The sequence below is a fragment of the Neophocaena asiaeorientalis genome, unplaced genomic scaffold (genome assembly GCF_003031525.2).
Source record: "Neophocaena asiaeorientalis asiaeorientalis breed wild unplaced genomic scaffold, Neophocaena_asiaeorientalis_V1.1 scaffold1, whole genome shotgun sequence".
Lineage (NCBI taxonomy): Eukaryota > Metazoa > Chordata > Mammalia > Artiodactyla > Phocoenidae > Neophocaena > Neophocaena asiaeorientalis.
Window position 1 is genome coordinate 1,757,961 of NW_020171981.1, and position 20,579 is coordinate 1,778,539.

Sequence of the window (20,579 nt, forward strand, 5' to 3'; positions counted from 1 at the left end):
TCTTAAGGCTGCAGCATCCAATAAAATGTAATTTAAATCAAGCCTCGCATCTGTTCTCAATCCCATTCAGTCTCTGCTTTCCATCAGCCTTCGGACAATCTCTGCAATTATGCTGGTTAACCCTTATAGCCCCAGACACTTTCCAAGCTTCTAGGTATACAACTGTGTCCTCCCCTCACAAATTGCTCTCAGAGGGAATGAATGCTCTAGTAAAGGAGTGTGACGGTGAGACAGTCAGACTCCTGTCTATAGGCTATGCGCTGCTACACACACCAGTGGGTAGTGTTCATTTCAGAGGGCTCTCTCTGTGTGCCCTTCTATCCCATACCACCTGCTGTAGACCAGATCACATTGCAAGGATACAGTGGGCAGCATGAACGAAACAGTGGCCAACAGATCATTTGTACACATATCAAGTTCTCAAACCCAAGCCATGTTGGGAAGGTGGGAGGAGGCAGAAGAGCTCAGGGAGCAGCAGACTTGGTCACTGGCTCTCAGACCATTCATAGCGCACATGGTTTGCATTCCAAGCATTTGCTCGAGTTATAAAAGTACAGCAACCTCCCAAATGAAGCAAACTTGTTTCTCTTTTCCCCTTCTCTCAAAACTACCCCAGCCCTATGCCTGCACTTTCAAGGCAGTCAGTGTTATAATGGTGCCCTCTGGCGTCCCCGTCACAAATTGCCATTTAATGCCACTGGAAACCAAACCCAGAAGAAAGGGGAGACTTGAGTAACCATATGGATGCATTTACCTAGAAGACTGGGAAAATGAGGTGTCATTGAAAATCCAACCCCAAACGAAGGCATCCTGAAACAAGTGGCTTCATCTGAGGGCAGCTAGGACAGTGGACAGTTTGGGGAGGATTTTCACAATTTTCACATTGCCTTCTGAAAGTTTGAGCTCTCCTGAAATGTGACTGCTTAAGAAGACAAAGAATGCAACTTGAAAATAAATATATTCACAGCCTGTAGTCACATTCTCCTTACACCTCCACAAGCTTGGGAGTGCCCAAGACACTCAATGAGTCTTTAACATGTCACAATGTGGGGGCTTCCTGGTGGCACAGTGGTTGAGAGTCCGCCTGCCGATGCAGGGGACACGGGTTCGTGCCCCGGTCCGGGAAGATCCCGCGTGCCGCGGAGCGGCTGGGCTCGTGAGCCATGGCCGCTGAGCCTGCGCGTCCGGAGCCTGTGCTCCGCAACGGGAGAGGCCACAACAGTGAGAGGCCCACGTACCGCAAAAAAAAAAAAAAGTCACAACGTGGAAGTATCTGCAACATGAACACAGTATACTCCAAACAGAAAGACATTCTTTGATCAAAGTGTCCTCCAGATCTCCACGTGGACTTGCTTATTTTCCTGGATCAACCCCTTTTTCATTCTTCTTCCTCTAGCACAAAAATTCTTTAAAATACACCAATGTTTGAGGAAACAGAGATAAATATATAAACTTTCCACAGCCTAAGTCTGTATACTTGCAAGCATGTTGGTTAGAGGCACACTAGAGGTAGAGGCAGTGAATGTAATTAAAAAGGGTCTACTTGGTAGTTTTTAATGCATAAACATAATAAGACCCAAAGATAAATAATTCTGTGCTGATATTCACAAATTTATAGCTTAAATTTTATCAGTTTTAAGTAAAAAAGGTCATGTTTGCTTTCAGACCTAAGTGTATATAAAGTAATAAAATGAAGATTCCATCCCTCTCCAAATGCCAGCCAGATACTTTTAGGCGGAGTATTAGTATAAAAGAAAAGAATTTAAGGCAATCCAGTAGCTAAGATATTTCCAACTAAAGCTCTGTCCTTCAGAGCATGCTCTATTTCCTTCTCTTCAATCTTCAGAGACACCTGCAAAGAGAAAAGCACTTTTCATGGTGGAGAACTCACAAAAGCAGTTTTTATTACACAAACTTCTACCGTATTAAACTTTTCTCACAAGAGGCAAGCAAGTTAAACACTGCTTTTGCAATAGCCCGAAAAAAAAAAAAATCTCATTCATACTACAGCCCTATCTTCACACACCTTAAACCTTACCTAACAAAAAAATTGTTTATCTATTTGTGGTCATTTTTAAATCTTTACTTTAGCAAAAGATAAGCTCGCCAAAGCAGGACAGTTAAAAGCAATGTCACAAAGAAGCAGTTCGTTGTACCTTTGCGAAACGCGTTTCCTTGTTTTTCTTTAATCCGAAAATGCCTCTGGCCTCCAAGAGCCCTGAAAGTGACAAACACTCTGACTGGTCCACAGCTGCCACCTGCTGTTTGCGACAGACGTTACTATAGGCTTCATATAACTGAGAGGAAACAAGGGAGAACAAATGTTGCTTAAAAGTCATGTCTTTTTTTTTGCGGTACGCGGGCCTCTCACTGCTGTGGCCTCTCCGGCCATGGAGCACAGGCTCCGGACGCGCAGGCCCAGAGGCCATGGCTCACGGGCCCAGCCGCTCCGCGGCACGTGGGATCTTCCCGGACCGGGGCACAAACTCGTGTCCCCTGCATCGGCAGGCGGACTCTCAACCACTGTGCCACCAGGGAAGCCCAAAAGTCATATCTCTTGTAACCCTGTAATCTTTAAAAGAATGTGAATCTGGGTTTGCAAAACAGTTATCTGAATACCCTAATTCTCTCCCTTTACAATGAAATCCTTGAAAAGGCATTTTGGAGATACTGCCAAAAACCTATACTGTAATGCAAGAAAGGGGCTTTATATATTTCATAGGGAGAGGCAGAAATAAAGGGGAGAAGATTAATGGTAAAGTCTCAACCACAACCCAAGGGAAATAAAGTCAGCTGCCTTTTACATGATACCAGTACTTATTCTTACTGTTAAAATCCATTTTTAATTCACATCAGCTGGAGCGTGATAGGCCTTTTGGAAAATATCTGCTCTGCAAAGCAGATTCTCATCTCCACCCCAGCTCCATCTGCTGAGATTCCCAACTAACCTTCCCCAGAGTGACCTCTTTGGTTTTCAGCTGCCTGGTCAAGAGCAGCAAAGAGCAGACCAAGATCTTCTGCTGAAGAGGGAAGGAATCTTGTGCTCCTTCTTGGCTCAAAGTCATTCTGTTTCCATCAACTTCCGAAATGACTTGTGATATGTGAATAACACCAACCCGCTTGGGAACCAGTGACTCAGAGGGTGATTTACCTATAAATTAAATAAATCAAGCTTAATTAGATTTTTAAAATATTGTGGGTATTGAGACAGATGATATTAAGTTTTAACAGAAGGAAATTCAAGAGCAAAGCAGAAGTTCCAATTCTGTAACTAGAAGCCAAAGGATGAGACAAAATGTGATCCTTAGAAAGATGCCAAAGTGTGACATGACTTGGAAAGTACAGTTATCCTTCTTCTGGGCAGAACGGTGAGCTATTTTATCCTGTAGAGTGCAATTTAATGTCAGAGACAAAATCCACCTCATGAAAGAATAAGGACCAGACAGAGAACCAATGTACTCAGCCTTGCTTGGAAGATTCCTAATATCTCAAAGGCAAAGGATAGAACCTTGAAACAAAGATGGCTGGGTCTGGTCTTTTTTTTTTTTTAATTCATTTATTTATTTTTGGCTGCGTTGGGTCTTTGTTGCTGCGTGCAGGATTTTTCTCGTTGCAGCGAGCACGGGCTACTCTTTATTGTGGGGCGGGCGTCTCTCATTGCGGTGGCTTCTCTTGTTGCAGAGCACAGGCTCTAGGCACACGGGTTTCCAGAGTTGTGGCTCGTGGGCTCTAGGGTACAGGCTCAGTAGTTGTGGTGCACGGGCTTAGTTGCTCCGTGGCATGTGGGATCCTTCCTGGGCCAGGGCTCAAACCTGTGTCCCCTGCATTGGCAGGCAGATGCTTAACCACTGTGCCACCAGGGAAGTCCCTGGTCATTTTTAAAGGCTCAAAAAATTACCTAATATTTCAAATCAAATGAGTGGCTAGGGGACTGCCCTGGCGGTCCAGTGGTTAAGACTTCACCTTCCAATGCAGGGGGTGCGTGTTCGATCCCTGGTTGGGGAACTAAGATCCCACATGCCTCATGGCCAAAAAACCAAAACATAAAACAGAAGCAATATTGTAACAAATTCCATAAAGACTTTAAAAATGGTCCACATCAAAAAAAGTGTGGCTAAACGTGGACAATCCTACCTAAGTCCTCTAGATAGCCTCCCCAAATGACCTTTGAGGTTGGGTTCATTTGCCCAAGCTGATCTCCAGGAGAGCAACACTTGAGAAAATGTCACTGGATATCTTAGCAGATAGCACCATCTCAGAGTCTGGAGGTTGGGAAACTGCCAACAAGCTTCAGAGGATTGTGGCCTCATTGTTTGGACGCAGGAATTGCAAGACAGAGGAGCGATTTGCTCTGTAACAACCTTTGCCTAAAGTTACTTCCTGAGACCAAGTCAGTTGTCTCACAAGAGTTTGCTTCTATTTCATGATCACAGATGGGATGCTACCGAGGACTAATCATCATGGAGAAACTGGAGATCAGCGATCAAACAAGCAGAATCTTAAAGTTGAGAGGAATTTAGAGGTCTAGTCTCGCTCCCTACCAACAGCTGAGTCTCTTCAAAACAATCCCAAAAAGTGGTCACTGGGCTTCCCTGGTGGCGCAGTGGTTGAGAGTCCGCCTGCTGATGCAGGGGACGCGGGTTCATGCCCCGGTCCAGGAAGATCCCACATGCTGCGGAGCAGCTGGGCCCGTGAGCCATGGCCACTGAGCCTGCGCGTCTGGAGCCCGTGCTCCGCAATGGGAGAGGCCACAGCAGTGAGAGGCCCGCGTACAGCAAAAAAAAAAAAGTGGTCACCTATCCAGCTTGTGTCAGTATCTTCAACACTGGTGTACCCACACTGTGTCAAAGAAGCCCAGTTAGTGCTATTTATTGGAGAGTGTCTTCTTATATTTATTTCAAGTCAGTCTCCCTATAGCTTTCTAGAGCCATTAAAAGCTAACCACACCGGGGCTTCCCTGGTGGCGCAGTGGTTGAGAGTCCGCCTGCCGATGCAGGGGACACAGGTCTAGGAGGATCCCACATGCGTGGAGCACCTGGGCCCATGAGCCATGGCCGCTGGGCCTGTGCGTCCAGAGCCTGTAAAAAGCTAACCACACCTACCAGAGGTCAAAAGACAGGAATTAGATTAATAATTTATGACGGGAATTCACAACCCCTTTTAGTTGTATGTGTGTAGGCGGTGCTCACAGGGTCCACTGATAAGCCTAAATGTTATTGGTAAGGGAAAAAAGGGAATAATGTGAAAAGTTGAAGAGAAACCAGTATCTAGTCTATGCACTGGCAAATATTACCTGCTATCAGTCTAAGCACTAAGTGTGGCTAATTCTGAAATACTTTTATTAATTTTCTTTCAACAAGTTGATGAAAAAAAGAGTTTTCTGTGGAACTATCGTGCTAGAAACAATTTTAGTAACACTCAACCAGTGCAGGAGTGAAGGAAGAAACAATCAAATCAGACTGTCCTGTTTCTAAAGATTAAGAGTGGATATTAAACACAAGATATGTAGTTCATGGACATTTTACCTCTGCCATAGCTAAGAGAACAAGGTTGAAGGAAAGGAAAATTAATTTTGTCATTTTTGTAAACGGCTGCAGTTTACCGTAGCAATACTATCTTTGTACCTCCACCCTCCTAGACTTGTTTAAAGGCTTGTGATATCTCAAGTTGAACTCAATTCTTTCCCGTCTGACTCTCTTACTTCCCAGGCTTTGCTTTCACCTATGTCGAGACCTAAAGTGCACTCAACGTAAGTACCCAGAGAGAAGCTGATCCAACCTTACTGTCTAGTTTTCATTCCTAGAGCTTGGAAAGAAAACTGACTCTGTCCCAACCATTCATGTAACACCCTGGAGAACTCATTTCCAGTAACACATGGATTATAGCACTGGCAGGCAAGATGGAAATAAAGTGGATGAAATTGATGAAAAACACGACATCCGTACACAAATGGGTGAGTGTGGATTTAACTATGCTCATTTCAGCTCTCTATCTCTTTCCTCAGAGAAGTTAAGCTTCAAATTATAAAGGAAGACAAAAAGGAGATAAACTACTCACATTCAGACAGTGGTTTGAGGATAGTCTGGCTTTTGACATCCGACTCTACAATTTCAATAGCCCTCCTGTAAAAAAAAATATTTCTAAAATTAATTTAGGCTGAGCCAAACCAAACACCACACCAAACCACCAAAGCTCAAAAACAGGCACATTAACAAAAAGCAACATGTCTTATAACTTTAAAGCCCCCAGACAAAACTGGGTTATGTCTCAGCTCCAGGGGACTTAATTGCCTTGAAATAATTCATGGACCAGGGAATCTGAGAAACTTCAACACTACATGGTTTCCTATTACAGAGGCCAAGTAACTCATCGTACACTGAGCCAATGATAACATTCTGAACAAGGAAAACCTGTCATGGATGGGAGAGAAGACACGTAGTGTGGGTGCTTGACTAAGAGAGCCAGTACCGCCCATACACACCAGACCTAAGAGGAGGGTCCTCAGTTATCTCCACACAGGATATGTGTAGGCTAGAACCACACTGGCCTACTTGACTCTTGCTCATAGTGGCAGTCTTTACCCAAGTAGTTCGCTGACTAGGGGAAACTTTCAAATCCAGAATGACACCATCTAGCAATAGGAAGAGCTTACTCTCCCACTGCTCTCTCCAAAGTACTTTGCCCACAGGAAGCCATAAGCCAGACCTGGATCTTCTGCATCGCAGTAGGGGGAAGTTGGACCAGCGGGCCAACACAGCAAGTATCATTTTAATGGACCAAGTGTCCCTACTGGGAAGGAAGAAATTTCATCAGTCAGCACAGAGGCTTTCCCCAGCAGGAGGGGCCGGGGGATGGGAAGGGAGAGAGAGGTCTGGAGTACAATTGTGGGGGACCACCAACTGGAGGAAGGGGTGCTCACAAAAGCAAAGGAAGGGGAAAAAAAGTCTAAAGGCAAAGATGGTTCAGGTCCATAAATAAACCTGCTTGAGATCAGCTAATGGAAAAGTAAACTGGAGTCTTTTTTAATACAAATGTAATTAACCAATCTATAATCACCACAGGGAGTGCCAGCAACATCTCATTTGTTTCTCCCTCTGTAGGTAATGGACTGATAATGTTTTAGACATTAACACGGTGGAAATGCAGAGCTCCCCACTGAGAAACAAGTCCTTCTTTCTGAGCATAAAAAGTGGCAGAATGGAGCCTCTTAAGCCACATTCACTTGAGTTACATGAGACAATTAACAGCATTTCTTTTTTTTAATAAAAGCAGCCAACAGTGCCATAACTCACCTGCAAACATCTAGCGCTTTGCGAACATCTCCCGAAACAGCAGAGACTTTGCGGGCACAGAACTGAATGGCAGCATTGTCCAGGACCTGATCTTTAGATGCCTTTGAACAAGACATAGAAGAATGACAGTTTGAACTATAAGACTTCCCCTCTGCAATTTAGGTCCCAGACTTGATTGACCAACCTTTAGGGTCTAAGACGCCTTTTCTGCTTAGAAGTAAATGGGGATTTCATACATTTAAGCATTTTGTAGGAATGTGGTAGAGGTTCACAAAGGGAAAAAAAAGCACTTGAAACTTAAATTAGCAAAACTAAACTAAACTAAAATCTATTTGGTCATTTCCAGTACAGAAAGTGTTTTCATAGGTCCTATTTTATAAATTTATTTATTTATTTAGGGCTGTGTTGGGTCTTCGTTGCTGCTAGCGGGCTTTCTCTAGTTGCGGTGAGCGGGGGCTACTCTTCGTTGCGGTGGGCGGGCTTCTCACTGAGGTGGATTCTCTTGTTGTGGAGCACAGGCTCTAGGCACTCAGGCTTCAGTAGTTGCAGCACGTGGGCTCAGCAGCTGTGGCTCACGGGCTGTAGAGCGCGGGCTCAGTAGTTGTGGCGCTTGGGCTTAGTTGCTCCGCAGCATGTGGGATCTTCCCAGACCAGGGCTCGAACCCGTGTTCCCTGCATTGGCAGGCAGATTCTTAACCACTGCGCCACCAGGGAAGTCCCCATAGGTCCTATTTTAAAAGGCCATTAGAGAAGCATTTGGGTGACTCCTCTAACTCTTTTTATTCCAACACTAAGGCATCTAAAATGGAGCCAAGAGTAGAAATTCATATAAAAATGAATGGGCTATAGGAACTCCCTGTTTAGTAATGCAATCAAAGCAAAATATTTTTGAACCATCTTCACAGGTGATACAAGGAACACTCAGCTTGGTACAATGCTTGGCACTCACCTGATTAAGTCGATCCTGCAGGATAGTGGCTATCTGATTTTTGGTATAAGGTGGGAAGTTCAACAGCCGTGGCTTACATTTTTCTCTAGCTTGAAGCCTTGGCAGAATTCTGTCTGTGAGATCCAGGGTATTAGCAATACCTGAGGAGGAGATAAATGACACTAAGCATCATTGGTCAAATCATCGTAAAAGGAAAACCAAACCCTCTGAAAGCTGAATAAGGGACTTCCCTGGTGGTCCAGTGGTTAAGACTCCACGCTCCCAATGCAGGGGGCCCGGGTTTGATCCCTGGTCAGGGACCTAGATCCTGCACGCTGCAACTAAGACCCAGCGCAGCCAAATAAATAAATATTAAAAAAACAAAAAAACACCCACCAAAAAACTGAATAAAATTTCCAGTTATAATCCAGCATTCCAACAGTTGCTTCGCACTTTCCCTCACCCCCCACCCTCAATACCCATTAGATAAGATGTGTATAATCATCGAAGAATGCTCTTTTTGAGTTAGATTTAGAATTGTTCAATTATAAGCAGGATCAGATACTCCCAAAATCAATTGTCTCTGAAATGCAGCATTATGTCATTTCTATCCAGAGTTAACAAAGTTGACTTGACTTAGATTAAGGTTCCTATTATTTTATAGTAACTTTCTTATTTTGGTAAGAGAGCAGAAAGCTGGTGTAAGATCAAATAATAGTTGATAAGGGAATTCCCTGGTGGTCCAGTGGTTAGGACTCGGCATTTTCACTGCTGGGGCCCAGGTTAAATCCCTGGTCGGGGAACTAAGATCCCGCAAGCTGCATGGCACAGCCAAAAAACAAAACAAAACAAAATATGTGATGAATAAACTGAAGAGATTAGAAAAAGGTCTTTAGAACCACCATGTAACATCAACAACAGAGCACTAACCAATCAGCACCAACCGAGAATTGCTTAGCCATGGCCATTCAAACACTGTGTACAGTACATCCTGCCCTCTGCTGTCCAGCTGATCCATCTCGTCCAACACCAACACACTACAAAAAAAGAGAAACAATTAGTATCCATGTTCACCTTAACTCTCCAATCTGTTTGATCTGGACTGACACTAGGTCACATTCCTACAGCTAAGACCAGTTTGAAGGGCTTCCCTGGTGGCGCAGTGGTTGAGAGTCCGCCTGCTGACGCAGGGGACACAGGTTCGTGCCCCGGTCCGGGAAGATCCCACATGCCGTGGAGCGGCTGGGCCCGTGAGCCATGGCCGCTGAGCCTGCGCTCCGCAACGGGAGAGGCCACAGCAGTGAGAGGCCTGCGTAACGCAAAAAAAAAAAAAAAAAAGACCAGTTTGAAGATCATAATCTGTCCCACCTCCAGTCACTGTTATGATGATACCCCCCATCAACACCAGAAAGTAACATACAGGTTTTTAAGTAATTAGTTTAAAAACATTTTCCCCCAATTTAAAATTAGAAGGCTTTTGTTTTTTCTTTTCTTCTTTCCCTTTAAGCTTATGTAACTACCCCTCAGAGAGAAAATATAGGAAATGTTCTTTTTATGAGCAAACTGATACATTCAAGAGACGAGAATGTGAGTTTGTGGGCAATGGATCCTGCAGATTTTCACAGAGCAACATGCAGCAGAGCAATGCTTACATCATGGGGCCCTTCTCCGCAGTCATATGGTTTTCCAGTTTCCTCATTATGTCCTTCCCAGCTGGCCTGGATACTTCTTCCTGACAAATCTCCTGAGCAATGGCTGGGAATACAGCCTGGGCACTCCTCAAGGACATGCAATTCAGCATGATAGTTTTAAAGCTTTTCAGTTCCTTCTAGAAAAATGCAAACATGCGAGTTATTTTGGCCTCAGATAAAGGTTTGATGGAACGTGAAGTGTCTTTGAAGAGTTAACAGCATACAAGAGAATAAGGTCCACTTTCATTTGGAAAGATTTAGACAGTGAAATTTAAAATGTCTTACTGTGGGGAAAACTGCAGTGCCCTAAGCACTTCTACTTTTTCTTAAGCCTTGATAACCAAGTGTCATTTTGGCAAGAGCATCATAATTCGACTCTCAATGTACCTTGAGGTCCTGCAGAATTCGGCTTAAGCAGGCAGTTTTTCCAGTTCCAGGAGCACCAGAAAGATAAAGACTTCCAGCTTTCTTCCCACAGATGTGCTCCCTCAGGAAATTCCTGATGACATCCATCTCCTTTTCCCTGGCAGGCAGCTGATCTGGGACAGCTGTAGTCAGGACCTGCTTTGCTTGCTGGTAGCAAGTGCCTGTGCCAGACATGAAAGGACAATTAGACACAACAGAGGTGACTGAGAAGACCCACCAGGTTTCACTTGGAATCACCAGCCATGTTTATGAGGCTGCACTAACAGTTGCCATGTAAGAACCAACCTTCTTGCTTGAGAAGTCTCAGACATGCAGATTCTTTCTCCAGTGGACATCTCTGCTCAGAATTTGTTGCGATGTCTTGACCTTTTGGAACTGAGGAACATATTTTGTTTTGGTGAAGTCTGGCTTGTTCTCTTTTGCTAGGAGACTCCGTTGTCAGCTGATTGTCAAATACCAATCTGCGCCCCTTAGATGTACGTGAGCGAGGGGGACCATTTTCTTTCTTGCTTTGCTTTGGTGGAGAACAGGGAGGTAAACGGGGAGTGTTACACAGGTTGTCGTCACCTGAAACATTAAAATCAAAATGTGGTCATTCATAGCAGTGGATAGTAAAAGGACTTGGAAAGATCTCTGCATCCCCCCCAAAAAGGGGGATGAATTTCTATCATGGTCAGAACCACCAAAATAAAATGCCTCTCATCCAGAAGCAAATAGTGGCCACCAGATGGCACCACTGAGTCTTACTATTTGGTAGAGGTTTTAATGGGATGAAATTCTAGGATTGCTCTAAAACAGGGTTTCCCAACCTTGGCACCATTGATATCTTGGACCAAGTAATTTTTCATTGTGGGGGACTGTCCTGTGCACTGTAGAATACTGAGCAGCATTCCCAGCCTTTATTCACTATATCAGTATCACCCCCTCAGTTATGACAACTAAAAATGTCTCCAGATCCTACCAGATCACCCCTCATTAAAAACAGATGATCTAAAACAAGAAAGGAAAAAACAAACAAAAAATAATTTAAAAAAAAAAGGAAAGAAAAATAAAGGATTACCAACCACTGCTCTAAAATAAGAATTGTCACCTGTTTTTCTTAACATCACAACTAACGAGGCAAGTTTCAAAATACTATATAATTAACTGCAAGGTTGTTTAAAACACTGACAGAACCAAGTTCAGTATTAAGGAACTGAAGATCAGACCTATTAAGTAGTTCAGAAAGTGATCTCAATAAGTAGCTTAACTCTGAAGTTCAGTAAGCACTTAGCAACCACTCTGAAAATAACCAAAGGGAACAGAGTGGTCTTAACTGAACTCAGAAAGCTGTTTCAAAGGCATCTTATTATTGAGAAAGAGAGGTCGAGAGCTACCAGTCAAAAAGTTGTACTCAAATAATGGATAGCTTACCCAGACGTTTTCTGGGGCTAAGAGGCAGAATTTTTGCACAAGGAGAACGGGGTATGGCCTGGACATTTGTCAGTTCTAGTTTGGTGTCACTGGAGTTTTTAGCTTTGTCCAATGTCCGAGGCTGTTTCTTTTTTGGAAAACTGATTGTAGCCTGTGACTGGGAGCGGGTTTGAGGCATGACGGCAACACAGCTGCGTACAAAAAAGAGAACAGGACAGCCAGTCAACATGTAAAAGTGAAGCAAAAACAACTAACATGTAACTTATACCGAAGATCGAAATTCATTTCATAAGTAGATTATGTTGTAACAATATTTTAGCATTTGATTTTGCTTCATATCCGAATCTATGCAACAATAGCGAACACCACCTACTACGAGTAAAAGGCTGTCACAAACATTTTAGGTATTAACTCCTTTAAGTTTTACAACCATCTTAGAGGTAGGTACTATTATCCTTGTCTTAATGATAAAAAAACAAAGGCAGAGAAGCCCAACGTCACAGCAAAGCAGGATATAAGACCAGGCATTCTGGCTCCAGAGCCCAAATTTTTAACCACTCGAGACGTACAATAACAAGTTGATCTTAATTGGCGTCCATAGTACTTCTACCCGCCTGGCTCCAGGCACGGGGTACATCGTTAATACCAGCTTAGCCCAGCAGCCTCCCACATTTACAGGCTTCCTCAAGCCCTCACTCCGCACTCAATCCCCGCTCTACCCAACTCTCGGCCCCACAGAGCCCCAGATGTTCGGGGAACGTCTCCTTCCTGCCGCACTCAACACAACTGCCAGAGCACTCCGAGGGCGCACGTCTCCCTTCCCTCCCCCGACCTTCTCACCCTCCCGCGATCTGAGCTCTCCTCCTCTTACGGAACCCGCGGTCCTCGCCCTAGCCCCTCACCCAACTCCGCCGCCCCCCAGGACTCGGGCCTCCTCTCCTTTCCACCTCACAGTGCTGCGTCACCTCAGTGCCGGCGCCTTCTCACGTCTCCCACAGAAAACTAAAGGGACTGTCCACGACAGGATCCTGGACAAACACCGCACCGTCAGCCGGAAAACCCAGACGCGCTCGCGCCAAATCTGCACAGCCGCAGCTTTCCCGCCTCCCGCCAAAGCCCGGCCACGTTTCTGATTGGGTGTCGCCAGAGCGCCGCACGCCTTGGCCCCAGACCCCTCCTTCACAACCAATCAAGCGGGAAGGCGCACAACCAATAACAGAGCCTCAGGTCTCAGCGCCACCATGAGGCCACGCCCACCGAGCCGTAGGGGCAGTCTACATCCGGGGCCTCGGCGGAAAGATGCGCGCTTGCGCCGGGGCCGACTGAGTGAGGCCCGGCGGGAGCTGTAGTCTTTACCGCTCGCGACTGTATTCCCACGCCCTTCCTTCAATACCTTCTCACTGCTGCACATACCCATTTTTTCCTTACCCTAATGGGCTATATTTTCAGAGAGCTACTACATAATACCTGCCATTATTTGGGCGGTTCTGGGTGCGAGGTATGATGCTAGGCGCTTTACATATCTAATGCCCAACACTGCAAGACACAAAGCAAATGTGCCGAGGGTTAGTTAGAGGTCACAGAGTTTTGGTGTCCTCGAAGGGCCTAGGTCCATTTCCTGACACCAAAAGCAATGTTTCTTTGTAAAGTTATACATACATACATAAATACACTGCATTTCATCACAGTATCTCCCTGATTTGTGTTTCAAGGGTGAGAAAAAGGGCCAGGCCTTTGCTTTTATTTTGTTAAAGATAAGAATACGATATTCTGTGCACCTTCCTATCATTAATCCCATTAATCCACACAATGTGGGGAGTGGAGAGAATCATGGCCCCTTAATTTTAAAATATATTTTTATGGCTAAATACAAGGGTTTCAGGGCCAGAGAAGATCACTACAGATGGAGTGGCAATCTGAACTTTTAATGAAAAATATAAATTAAAGCAGTAATTTACAGGCCAGCTTCCAATGCTAACAACCCAGGTTCCACTAAAAACCCAAATCCAATTCTAGGTGATGGTAAGCATGTATCTGTCATCCTTCAATATCAAATGAAATAGAGCAAGCCGAGAAATAGGGAAACAATAATACAATCAACTTAATTGTAGTTCATTCATATAGGAGATAAAAACCAATATTGAGTGCTTGTGTGTGCCAGGGGCTGAGCTCTGGTATTTTACCTATATCACCTTATTAATTCTCACAGGCAACCCCATGAAGTTGGAATTATTTCCATTTCACAAATGAGAAGACTGAAATAGAGAGGTTGAGTAAATCTGCCCAAGGTCACACAACTAGTAAGTGGAAGAACTGGAATTCAAACTCAGGAAGTCTAACAGGAGATCAAACTCCTGACCACTTAAACATACCGAGGGGGAATAGACAGATGCAGGTTTTAGAGGGAGAGATGGCGAAGGAGCACATCTGGGGAAGGCTTTCTAGGAGCTGAAAATTACAAGAGTGAAGAGCGTAGGCTGCCACGAATGGAGAAGGTGTTACCACAGAATGGAGACTTTTTTACCAGCTGGTATTTCTGATCTCTTAACAGGGGAACAGAACCTAGAAAGAAGCAACTTTCATTGTCCATATTTATTTTTATAACCTGGACACCTAAAACTTGTCCTTCATAACCAGAAATGGTAGTAACAAGTGCCCAGCCAGCTTTTAAGGGATGGTGGTGAACAACTACCTCAGTTACAGTGGGACAGAGGGGGCAGAGGAAGCCATGAGTACTTAACGCGCATATTGGAGCCTATGAAAGCATTCACCAGGAAATATAGCACCGGTCCAAGAAAAGCCTACAAGAATAAGTGACTATTGTGGAAGCAGGCAGAGAATCACAGAACGTCCAGATTGAAAGTTCTCTAAAAGGTTACCTAGTTGAAGTTTTCTCTTTTCACTACTCCAGTAACATGATGAGCATACCATCATACTGTTTCTCGCTTCTGTGCCTTGTCCTTGCCGTTTCCTATGTCTGGAATGCCAGTCACCATCCTCCTGCCCTGGCTAATTACCATAAAGCCTTTAATGCCCCGCACAGGTTTCCCTTGGTGGCTGTCCTGAAGTCTCCTGCTAGACTCTGAGCTCCTTGGAGGCAAAGACCATGTCCTATTCGTCTTCATATTGTCAGTGCCTGGCACAGAGTAAAATATGCAATCAACGCTTGCTCAATGAGTGGAAAGGACATTCCTGCCAAGTGGATATCCATCTTTTGCTTGAACATTTTTTTGTAGTCAGACAGCATACAGTCCTTTAAATCTCACACCCCTAAACCTAGGAGTGGAGAATCCATTCAATTATGTGTAAAAACAATCCAGACTGGGCTCCAGTGACGTCAAAGACGAAGCATTTCCCCACAGTTATCCTCTGGGGTGGTTAGGATCCTGAGGTTGACATTTTAGTTCTCTTACCTCTGTCTGCAGAGTAATAGGAAGTCAGAGACAGGTAGCTTCCTTGCAGTAAGTTGCAGTTAGTGGCTGGGCTGGGCCAGAAAATACTTAAAGAGGCACATTCACCATAAGCGGCTATGTCTTGGTAATAATTAAAGTGGGCAAACTAGTGTCCTTATCACTTGCTAATCCATACACAGTGACATGGGGGAAGGGACCAAACGACACAGGAAGAACCTGTCCGGCATCCTTACGTGTGTCTGTGTGCGTGCGCGTGTGCACTGGCGGGCACGTGCACACGTACACAGACTAGCAATACCATCCCAATAGGACGGAGAAAGCTTATAGGGTTAGGAAGTTGAGAGTCATCTAGGCAAACTCTATTTGAGGGCTATTCAAAGTCACAGGAGGAACAATTAAATCAATAAATAGGTAGTTTATTAATCATATTAATAACAATGATGGGTCAAAGAATCAGGAATTCAGCCAACCTGGCAAATATGGATGAAAATGAAAGGAGGCCCTTTTTTCCCCTCGCTCCCGCACCCTCATAGGTTTTTATATCAAACTGTGTGAGAGTGGCTCATACACACACCTATTACGAACCAGTACGGGAAATAATTTCAAGACCTTTGCTAGTGATGAAAGTGTAGATTAAGCTCATTAAATCTTAGTGGTGATTACGTCAGCTGACCACAGTAAGCAGAGAATGTCTGGTTCAATTCTGACACCTATAGTCAAAGTTCAAGAAAGTCAGCTAAGATTTCAACTTAAGCAGTGAAGAAAAAAAGGCAACACCCACATAAAGACAGACACAGTCTGCGTGTTCTGCCCTCACCTTTTCTTCACACTTCAGTGTGAGAATCTACCACACAGACAGGTGGAAAGAAGCATTAGGGATATAAGGAAAGGACACAAGGCCAGGGGGTCTCCTGAGTTCCCTGGAATCATGGGCAAAGGGGAGTTAGGTGGCAAATATAAATAATGACCAACTCTATCAGAATCACCCAGTCAGCCTGGCTAACTGGAACTGTGACTTTCAAAACACAGCGGGAGGGGAGGAGAGAAAACTCCGAGGAAGCTGCAGGTGCTTCTGCCCAAGTTAGTATTTCTACTTCCTCGGAGGATCTGGAGTCAAACCAGTACGCTAACCGGAGGCAACAGATTTTCTCTCTTCTATGCCACCGCTTGTGGTGGTATTCCAGACAAGACTACACAGTTTTCAGGTTTTTTGCTTTTGTTTTTTTAAGCAAGGTTTAATTAAACTGCACGGCATCCAGAAGAAAGAAATGTACCAAAGAATCCAACCTGAGACCGGATTATACACTGTAGAAGGGGGTAAAGAAATCAATGCTAATTGGGAGAGGGAGCCCTGTAATCAGAAACAAATCCAAAATAAATCATACAATAAATTATTTTTTAGAAGAAAAGAAGCCAATCCACATGCAGACAAAGATGGACGCACACATACATACACACACTCTTCATGCACGTCACTCTAGTCTTTTATTCAGTGTTGACGATGCCTCCCATGCTGGTCGCCGTGGAAAAGGACAAGGGTTAGACGTGAGAAGAGAAGGCTCGGCCCCTCTGCCACCAGTGGAATGAGATTTAAGACCATTAGAGAGGGAACCCACTAAGATGTCAGACAAGAGGAGAAAGAAGGAAACAGCAGTTATCAAGGAAGATTTTAATTGCTTCAAAGAGGGAGAGAGGAAGAAAGCACAGAAATCTAACACAAGTAAAGGCACAATGAATGTGGAGTTGAATGGAACCAAACCCTTCCTTTGGTTAAAATTATCCTTTTTTTTTCTGTATGTGTTTTGAAGGTGGTTGTAGTTTTGCTTCACTTTGCTTTTAAGAGACGAGTCTCGAAGGCAGAGTTGTAATGCCTCCCATTCCCTAAAGTAGGGTGGCTCACAGAAAGCCACCTTGACCACGTACAGCCAGGGACTGAGATTCAACAGGGAAAGAAAGACTACAACTGGAATGTGAGGAATCTGATTTACAGTTGATTGTAGGTTGGGTTTCCAGAAGAACAGACAGCTCAGTGTAGTGCCATCAAAGGGCCTCAGATGCCCTCTACTCCACCCCCAGAGCTTTGCAGAAGGGAAGGACCCTGGAGTCACACTTCACCCCCACTCCCATAAGCACTCAGCCTACAGATTATTTCAAGTGATCAGGAGAATTAAAACACACCCCAACCCTGAGTTGCTCTGTAGCAAGTCTATTTACAATTTTATCTCACCTCTCCCTGGAGGTAAATTTAGGTTTCAAGAGGGGAAGCTATGGGGTGAGGGGATGCCCCCAGGGCAATGGTCAGTGGCTAGTCTCCTTGCCTTTGCCAGTTCAGAGGGCTGGGATGAATTTTTGGAGACAGGAGCCTCATGTCTGTTGGGTGGGATAGCCCCTAAGTGCTCTCACTCTGCGGGCCCAGCTGGGAAAACGCTGGGCCTCTGCAGCTGGAGGAAACCCCCACGATAGAGCAAACCACACCTGGAGCACCAGAGTGCTGCGATCCAGGTCTGGGGACCAGAGGAGACGGGGAGAGGGGCATCTAGCGCATTTAAAAACCTGCAGACCACTGGCCTGCTTCCCAGAAAGGGTGGTAAGAAACAACTATGAAGTTTTTCCCACCCGAGAAAAACATCATAAAACCAAACCCACACGAGGGCTTTTAACACAGCTTCTTGATGCCTAGTTGGGCAATGTCTCTTCCTTCTGGGAAGGGATAAGGGGGTTAACGGGACTGGGCAACAGCCTCAACATGAGACCACCCAATCTTCCACTGAAGAGATGACATTCCCACAAGCAGATGAAAAGAGCAGTTTAAAAGGTGAGAAGTTTTAGTGCTCTTGTAGCCAGCCCACCTCAAACCTATATTACAAGCTTTTTACAGCATACAAAATAGATCAATAACTATGAGGCTCACATTCCCATTCATCAATAGTAAATATACATGATAATAAATCTGTTATTAACACAGGGACCAAACAGGGTATAAGGCAAAGACATTTAAATAGGTACTGTGTCGTCAACATGCTCTGAAGAAGAAAATCCATCTGACTAGATCTAGTCCCAGGCCTTTTTCCACGAGGCCAAGAAAATGATAATACAGTCAATGCCCACGTGACACAGTCCAAATGCTGGGGAATGTGAGGGGCAGCAGGTCGTACGGGAGGAAGATAGTAGCCCCAGTGAGAAGCTGGGGTTTGGCTTTTACATGTGATGCTCATTTCGATGCTCTATGTTTGAGGAGTGAGGGGAAAAGAGATACGCTTTGATAACATTGTACAAAAGGCATCAACTCCCATTTCAAAAATAAATGGGAAGACTTCACAGTCCAAGTTCAGTAACTGGGGTCAGCATCTACCCTGGAACTCTGCTGCAGTATCAAGTCTTGTACTTTCTCCTTTCCCCTCCACTAGCATCCTCTCTCTAAGCTCCACTGGCTTCAGGATGCTGGGGGGATACTGCTGGGAGGTAACTGCTAACAGATTTGAAAATAAGAATGATAAATAAAGAATGATTAGAAAAAGCGTGGTCACAGACCTAATCACGGTTCGCCCCAACAGTCAATATGGTCCAGGGGATGGCAAAGGATCGCAGACCCCAGATAAATAACCCAAGTTGAGAGCTCTCTCATCTAGCACTGGGAGGACTTGGGTTTCACTGGGCACCATGTACAGATCCTTCGTCTGTGATCCAACAGATAGGAAAGGTCCCTAGGGCAGTTTAAGCCTGTGATGTAACTGATGAAAGCTCCTTTGCTCTCACTTCAAGCTTTGAGCAGCCTCTGCACTTGACAAGAGCTTTAGCAAACCAAACCAGCTGGACGTGGAGTCCAGGAGCTCCATCATGCTGTTGGAGAAGGGGAAGTCCCTGTACCACGATCCAAGCTCAGTTCCTACCTAGACTGGGAACCTCCATTTTCTCTGTGCTCTTTAACTGGGACCTGGAAGACGAAACAACATACTGCTGGCTGCCAGGGAAGACCAACTGGACTGAGGCACACCGCACCAAAGTCCTTGTGCTTTTGGCAGAGGAATCTTTGACTGCCCCCATAAGCTTCCTCACCCTTCTCTACTCTGCTGTGCTAACCCCTGCAGTCTTGGGGTTGAGTGGTGCAGAAGGGAACAGGACGAGCCTGCTCACTCAGACGGGCTATGCACTTCACAACGAGTGGGCCTCAGTTAAAGCCATTCACAGCCCGCAGAGCTGGTCCCTTCCACAAGGTGCTTCACCCTTCCCTTCTTCGTCATCCTGGAGCACCCATCAAGGGCTGAAGTTTCTGAACAGGGATGAAAGGGCCAGTGGCCTTCAGAGCCAAGCAGAGAAGACTGAGGCAGCCTCAAGGTCAAGGTTAAGGCCAAGGCCAAGGTCCTATCTTCCTATCTCTCACTAGAGGTTCTGGGGGTTTCTGAATCCATAATGAATGAATGAAAGGGACTTTTCTCTTGAGGGGATAGGTGGTGAGAGGAGGAAAAACATCCCTCAGCCTCAGCACCTGAAGAAATGGAGCAGGGAGCCCCAGAGGGCTCACATGGCTCCTGGTCCCTGTGACGCAGAGGAACTGACTAGCTCTAAAAGGACCCCCCAGTTTACTTCACCCTCTCTTTTTATTAGATGTTTAGTTCAACTGATTAGTATTTAGTGTTTATATCCAACCTATTTCTGGGTATAAGCGTGGGGTGGGGTGAGGGCAAAGCCAAAATACCCCTAAAAATAAAGCAGACCCACTTCCTTGCCCATGCTCTAAACTTGACCTTTAAAACAGATCACTTCTCTGCAAACTCCTTTCCCATTTCACTAAAAATGCCCACCCCCAGAAGTCCTGGCCATGCCAGCCTCCTAAAATGATGAAATATAATATACCCACCAAGCTCCCCCCACAGTGGGCAGGAGAAGGTAGGAGTACCATTCTCCACCCCGCCCCGACAATGAGTTCATTCATCACAACAAGGCACCTTTCCCCAGAGGAAAGCAGGAGACATGGAATCTTTTTCCTCATCTGGCCAGCAGGGCTTGCAAGAGGAGGGATGGATGCAGGGTTTGAGACCCTACTGTCAATATAAAGAGTCCGGTCACCAAGTCCAGAGACGAGATGCATAGATGGAGGTGAGCTGGGTGGACGCGTGGAGTCTCGACGTTGGTTGCACTGGAGAAACACGTTAGGAGCTGTCATGCAGGTTTCAGGGAGAATGGAAGGGACCATCCGAGAAGAGGAGAGGGTCCATCCTTTTCCTGAGGAACAGGACCAAGCCAGGCTTCACCTGAGAATGGGTGGCAGAGGTGGGGCTCCACGGGCAGCTGAAAAAAATAAATAAAAACCACATACGCAAGGTCACCCACCAGACCCTGAATAACTCAAACATTCCTAAAATGAGAGACAGACAGGCTCTTCAAGCTAACCTTTAAAATCTGGGACAAGGCTTCG

The 20,579-nt window shown here is 45.2% G+C and overlaps 2 protein-coding genes across 4 annotated transcripts in view; both read right to left on the minus strand.

Annotated features, from left to right (window-relative positions):
- Positions 1-1,236: 1,236 nt before the first annotated feature.
- On the minus strand, positions 1,237-20,413 carry CDC6 (cell division cycle 6). 3 transcript variants are annotated; one of them, XM_024742676.1, is made up of 12 exons: positions 20,110-20,413; positions 11,751-11,941; positions 10,623-10,904; positions 10,299-10,498; positions 9,873-10,048; positions 9,151-9,257; positions 8,242-8,381; positions 7,293-7,393; positions 6,058-6,122; positions 2,949-3,151; positions 2,157-2,297; positions 1,237-1,852 (listed from the first exon to the last, which is right to left on the minus strand). In XM_024742676.1, exons 1-12 carry the CDS (start codon positions 20,355-20,357, stop codon positions 1,763-1,765), a joined length of 1,944 nt encoding a protein of 647 aa, XP_024598444.1. In that variant the 5' UTR covers positions 20,358-20,413; the 3' UTR covers positions 1,237-1,762. The 3 variants fall into 3 exon arrangements, with proteins under 3 accessions (XP_024598444.1, XP_024598455.1, XP_024598450.1); XM_024742687.1 differs by lacking the exon at positions 20,110-20,413 and adding an exon at positions 12,653-12,926; XM_024742682.1 differs by lacking the exon at positions 20,110-20,413 and adding an exon at positions 12,716-12,925.
- Positions 20,412-20,579, minus strand: part of WIPF2 (WAS/WASL interacting protein family member 2) — a 38,756-nt gene continuing 38,588 nt past the window's right edge. Inside the window, exon 9 of the mRNA XM_024744261.1 lies at positions 20,412-20,452. Coding sequence (XP_024600029.1) covers positions 20,412-20,452 — 41 coding nt within the window. The remainder of the gene's footprint in view (positions 20,453-20,579) is intronic.

Coding starts and splice junctions, on each gene's coding strand:
- CDC6 (XM_024742676.1), bottom strand. CDS start 20,357: ATGGTCCCTTCCATTCTCCCTGAAACCTGCATGACAGCTCCTAACGTG. Junction 10,049..10,298: donor GAATTCTGCAGGACCTCAAG/GTACATTGAGAG, acceptor GCATTTTTCTAG/AAGGAACTGAAAAGCTTTAA. Junction 2,298..2,948: donor AAGAGGTCACTCTGGGGAAG/GTTAGTTGGGAA, acceptor GTTTCCTCTCAG/TTATATGAAGCCTATAGTAA.